The 6,102-nt window shown below is 33.6% G+C and overlaps 1 protein-coding gene across 2 annotated transcripts; it reads right to left on the bottom strand.

Annotated features, from left to right (window-relative positions):
• Positions 1-1,710: 1,710 nt before the first annotated feature.
• Positions 1,711-5,510, bottom strand: LOC145116389 (putative clathrin assembly protein At5g35200). Of its 2 annotated transcripts, none has more exons than XM_079052731.1 (15): positions 5,403-5,510; positions 4,738-4,846; positions 4,590-4,659; positions 4,403-4,500; positions 4,180-4,321; positions 4,006-4,106; positions 3,834-3,917; positions 3,660-3,710; positions 3,435-3,500; positions 3,285-3,350; positions 3,125-3,205; positions 2,818-3,042; positions 2,651-2,726; positions 2,419-2,522; positions 1,711-2,269 (listed from the first exon to the last, which is right to left on the bottom strand). In XM_079052731.1, exons 2-15 carry the CDS (start codon positions 4,834-4,836, stop codon positions 1,964-1,966), a joined length of 1,569 nt encoding a protein of 522 aa, XP_078908857.1. In that variant the 5' UTR covers positions 4,837-4,846; positions 5,403-5,510; the 3' UTR covers positions 1,711-1,963. The 2 variants fall into 2 exon arrangements, with proteins under 2 accessions (XP_078908857.1, XP_078908858.1); XM_079052732.1 differs by having other exon boundaries at positions 2,419-2,519.
• Between the last annotated feature and the right edge of the window lie 592 nt (positions 5,511-6,102).

Here is a 6,102-nt window from a genome sequence, read left to right as displayed (position 1 = left end):
GGTCAATCGATGAAAAATATGAAAAACAACTCAACTTTGATCCTTCATAAATTTCAAATACGAATTCCGTTTGAGCTGATTTCTTTGTAACAATGAATTTCTATAGACTTATTAAACTCTCAATTTGGATGTCGGAAAATCATACTTTTTTAGCTTTAAAGTAAGCTATTCGGTGAAAATTATGAAAAAAAAAAACTTCATAGCTTTTTCACACGAACTTCATAACAATCATCATACCATTTATGTTCTCCCAATCACAAAGGTGAAATTAAAAAATCTGAAGAAAAAAAAACTTTTTCCGAAGACCGTCTAGATTTTCGCAAATGGTTGGCTGGGAAAATAATGGTTATTTGGTCATTTTTCATTTTTGTCTTTATTTGGTGGTAAAAGTTTACAAAAATGGTTATTATGGTCATTTTTCTAATTAAAGAATTTATTTATGTTGGCTACAACAACCTTACATAATCTGATTTATCTATATAAAATGTATATTTTAATGATTTGCTATTAGCTGGAAATACATTATATCTTATGTGGATAAATTAACTTCTATTTATGAAATTGATTAATCCATATAAAATATATGTTTCTATTAAGTTATTAGCTATAAAAAATTGATTAATCTATATAAGATACAATACCTTTACAAATAAATAAAATATTAAATATATATTTGATGTTGATAAATCAAAATGAAAGAATTACTTCCCATAAGAATACGGTGTTTTCAAATTGATGTACGATTTTGATGTATTAGATGTCGGCAACCTTCAGTTCACATTTACATATCATCTAAAACTATGTATTTTTTGAAATACTTGACCTAAAGTAGAGAGAGTGAAACAAGAAAGAATGTTTTATCAAATTTAACAGCAAAGGACATTGTAAGCGGATAAAAAATATAAAGAAAAATAAAATATACACCTTTGGTTTTTTTTTTTTTTTTTTCTTCAAGAGGTCGATTAAATTAACCATTTTAAAAAAAAATCGATTAAATTAATCAACCATTTGTATAAAATGTAGCATTCATTTACGTCCTGACATAAAGGTTAGGCAGTTTATTAATGGTGGTGATTTTGATTGGCAGTTTATTAGTGGTCGTGATTTTAGAAGTTAAAAATGGTAGTAGGTGTCCAATTTAAATGATGGTAATCAATGTTTTTTGTGTTATTTTATTTTTATTAAAATTTTAAAAAAATATAGATGATTGGCATATTAAAAAGGGCTAATTACTTAAAAAGATAATTTATTTTTTTATTTGTACACATTTAATCGATTAGTTTTTTTTTCCATATTTTTCCATTGAACTTGTTTGAATTGTTCAAAAATAATCCTTATGACCTGCTATCCAAGATTTAACTGGTCTCCGACGCATTTGACAACTCCGGCGAGGCTCCAATCATCTTCTCCGGTGATTATAATTTTTCCGGCAATCGTTCTCGTAGAGAAAATGGGTAAGAAATAGAGTGTTGAAGAGGGAAACGAGAGAGATTGAAACAGTGAAACATTTTTGCTAGAAACCTACTATAACAGGTCATAAAGATAATTTTTGAACAGTTCAAACAAGTTTAATGGAAAAATATGGATAAAAAATTCAGTGACTAAATCAAATGTGTACAAATCAAAAAATAAGTTACCCTTTTAAGTCATCATCCTTATTTAAAAAACGACTAAACTATCACATAGTTGTAGTCCGATACATGTCCCACATACACCACCCAATCGTTATACATTTTATACAAGAATCTACAAAAGAAAAACAAATCTTTCTAGTTCCATACCATAATGTGAAATGTAAATCAGGTACATAATAAAAACCAGTATTCTTCAACCCTAAAAGATATCTATTTGATTCTACCTACTATATATGTGTGCTTACAGCTGTATAGTCTGTGTATACCAAGACATATATATCAATGACCTACACTCCCAACTCCTTTTTCTGTAAAAATAATAACTAATTCTAAATAAGCCCATTATATTGATCATAGGGTCGAACCGGGTTGTAGGGATACGGGTTCCCAAACGGGTTCGAACCGTGTTGTGGCATCATCATTTGTTGTTGTTGCTGAGCCATGGCTGCCATCTGTACATTGCGTGGTGCAGCCATCATGGTCGAACCATAAAACGGGTCCGGTCCAGTCTGTGGTGCCATCATGGAACCTTGTGGGCCCCACGGGTTGTAGCTTGCTGGGGTCTGGATCTGGTTGCTTCTTCTCACTGCATCATCGTACAGGCTGTCAAGTGTAAGTTTATCCAGCCCTCCACCCTAATTTTATCAAAACAGTGTATCAGAAAACATAAATTTAACTATATATATATATATATATATATATATATATATATATATATATATATATATATATATATATATATATATATAAGTCTTCTAAAATATAAATTCATGGATATTCATACCAGTTTGATTGAAGATTTAGTGGGTTCGTTAGTTACAAGGGCTAATTCCCATCCTGCACTTCCATCAAATGAACTTGGGGCATTACACTCTTGTTCATCAGCTGCTGCAATACAAGGCCAAAACTATATGATTAGTAATGAATATTTGTTTTTTTTTTTGGAATGTAAGAGGGTAAAATGGTCATTTAGTCTCGTTCAGATGGTTTATTCGGTCTAGTATCAAATTACTTACACATTGGAACAATAGCTAAAGCCATAGCATTCTTCTGGTCTAATTCAGAGACTTCTTGAAGAGTATCATTCAGACCCTACAAAACAGAAAAAAAAAAAAAATCAAAAATCAAAAATCATCTACAATGAAATATACTCCACTTTAATCCCAATTATTAACGAAATTACCAGTAAATCCGGTGTTGCTTCAGCAACATGAGCTTCCACTTTAACCGCCTCTGGTTCAGGCTCCGGCTCCGGTAGTGGTTCTGCTGGCGGTTTGGCCGGAGCCTCCACCTCCGCCTCTTTTTTGTGTTCTATGGCGAGAATTCCTTTTGGTTTTCTGTCAACTGATGAAGCACGAGGAGCTTCTTTTACAAATTCTTCCATGGCTTGTGTGAATGATGATGGTGGCTTCACAATCATATGAATAAAAAAAAAAAGGAATTAAAAATATAAAAATCTAAAACTTGTTATACAAGAAGGTAAATCATACCTGTTCAATCTTAATAAACGTCTCACCACGTCCCATGTCAAGACTTTTACATATTTCATAAAACTCAGACAATCTCTCTGCCTGGAAACAAGGAAGGGTATTTCAGGAATTTACAAAAAACTTGGACATTGTTGTTTCTTGGATTTAGCCCTAAATATACCTGCTGGCCAGCCCTTCTATATATATCCAGAGCTTTAAGAGCATCATGTCTTTGCATCTCAAAGAACTGTTCACATAAACTCCACAATTTTCAAGATTAATTATTCAGAAAATGAAATTTGAAACTTTATACCCAAAATTAACACCTTACTTTATCAACCAAATTAAGTGAACCTTCATTAATTGCCTTGTATACTTTCACACTTTCAGAAGCCACCTGATCAAGTAAATAAAACATGGTCAGATCAAGATCATGACATGACATGACAGATCAGGTTGTACTATGTTTGTGTGCATTGTACAAAAGACATAAATACCCTTCTCATCCTCATCATTGAGGTAATAAATGCAGCCTGATGGATGTTATGTTACTAACCATAGAAAGTGCCAAACGAATCACAAAGTTATCAACTGCTGCTCCTTGTGGCTGCATAGAAGAAAACGATTTTTGCAAAGGTAAATGCAATAAATAGTAAAATATAATTTCAATATTTGTTTATCATAGAATCCTACTTTCATTTGGTCCAAAAAAGACAAGTATAGATGATACCTGACAACCTAACACACGGTATAGAAGTTGTTGCAAAGCTGGTAATTGTTGAAGCAACTCTGGAGTATCTAAATCTCTTGTTCTCTGGACCAAAATTTGTAAGCAAGAGTTATTTAACTTTTATAAAAATTGGTGTTTAATCAAATGATAACTTGATAAATTATTATCTTACTAGACGTTCTGTTTCAACATCATACATTAAGACACGGAAACACTCCAGTCTCTCCTCTAAAAATAAAGCATAAGTCCGAACCCAGGCAGAATAATCCCATGCTGGTCAAAAAGTCAACATAAATTTCATTAAACATTTATTGATCATTTCTATATACATGATAAGGTAAGGTACCATTTGGACTAGAATCATCTTTGAAGTGAGATAAGTTGAGCAAATGGTTACTAGTCCTGCCATAGTTAAGAAGCTCTTCTTGAAATGTGGGGTCTACCTCCCTTAAGGCTCGGTGAATAATAATTAGAGTTTTCAAAGCAACCTGAAAAAAGATGAAGCTTTCTATGAGAAATGTTAGTTAAACTAAAGAGATTCAATGATAGGGTAGGGATACAATACATACTGCCCAATTGTGTGTCTTTGACAATCTTCTTGCAAGAGCATGGATGCAATATGCAACATCAGCTCTAGGTCTTGTAGCAGAGATGGCTGCAAATATAGCTGTGATAATGGATCCAGGATTAGGGAAAGAAATATCAGGTCTCCCTTCTGTAAATAGACCACAAACAGATTATTTTATAGAAACACACCTCGCATATGTTTCTCTTTTGCAGGGTGCTCAACATGATTAGTGGCCTTAACAATATTTACATCCAATTCCTACAGAATTGAAACAAGCAGGGGATATTAAAGTAACAATCATACAAAACAAAAAAAAAAATCAGAATGTTTCATTACCTTATAATCACTATTGACTTTAGCCAAATTGAGAGTGGTGCTGTCCTTAATGGCCCCAAGAGCTTTTCTCAAACTCGTTTGAGATCCCCCACCCGACATCTAAATCAATCTGCATTATGTCGCAGTTCCATTAAAGTAGGAACAGAACAATCCGAGTGATACTCATCAGTAAAACCTATTGTTTCCTTGAATTTTAACATCTAGATGCTCACTCAAGTGGAGATTATAAATGATCGAAATCGAAATCAAACATACATAGTTTCCATACGGATGTAAGAAACATGGATATTAATACGAAAAAAATAAAATTCTACTTATACATCGAAATTGCATATTTAAAAGGATTCAATTTCAAGTAAAATCTCAAACCTAGGTCATACACAAGATAAAAAGTGGAAAAAAAGTTGCGAACACAGTATCATGACACAAACGGAGAGAATAAGGAGCATATAAAAGGATTTGCTGGTATCAGCTTGAAGAAACAGAACTAGAGTTCAAATTTCAATTCAAAGTCAAAGAGTAAACTGAAAATCCAGTGACTAGCCTCATGATTCTAACACTCTTTACTGAATCCACAGAATTACAGAACAAACAAAAATCAACGATGAGCTCCATTGTTAAAGCTCAAGGACATTAGATGGATCAAAAGGAAGAAATGGACTTACCTGAATCGTTGAGAGAGAGAGAGAGAGAGAGAGAGAGAGAGAGAGAGAGAGTCGGAGAGGGGTCTGTCGTATTTGTGTGTCCGCACCGAGTAAAAGTCTTTAGACAGAAAAACTCATAGTTGCTGGCCGTCGGCGTCATATATACATATGTAATTCTGTATGTATAATATTAATATTAATTGTATTTCTTTTTGTTCATGACCTCATGTGGTAAAAGTTGATCCATTTTTTTTATTATTATCTCAATGTAAATGTAATAAAACTTAAAATGTACTATTGGGAAATTGAGTAATCTAACCATTTTTTTGGGTTTTTTTTTAAATATAATCATTTTTTTCCCGTAAAATAACAACATATTCCGGAATGGGTCATTCCGGTGGTTGGATGTAGTGAAGGGCTACGATTGTGAGATCTTGTATCACCCAGACAAGGCCAATGTGTTGGCCGATGCCTTGAGCCGGAGGGCCGTGAGTACCCCGATGCGAGATGTATGTATAAGGATGACAGTGATGACTCCAATTTTGGAGATCATCAAGAAAGCACAGTCGGAGGCCATACAAGAAGAAAACCGTAAGAGTGAGCGGGTGATCAGTCAAGTTTCGACATTCGATATGGACAGTAGAGGGCTTTTGACTCTCCATGGGCGAGTATGGGTGTCATATGCGGGTGGCGCCCGACGGATTTTGATGGAGGAGGCCCA

Source organism: Lactuca virosa, chromosome 5 (assembly GCF_052849685.1).
Source record: "Lactuca virosa cultivar CGN04683 chromosome 5, Lactuca_virosa_CGN04683_v6, whole genome shotgun sequence".
NCBI classification, from domain to species: Eukaryota; Viridiplantae; Streptophyta; class Magnoliopsida; order Asterales; family Asteraceae; genus Lactuca; species Lactuca virosa.
The sequence above is the reverse complement of the archived record's forward strand: the minus strand, read 5'-3'. Positions and strand labels throughout refer to the sequence as shown.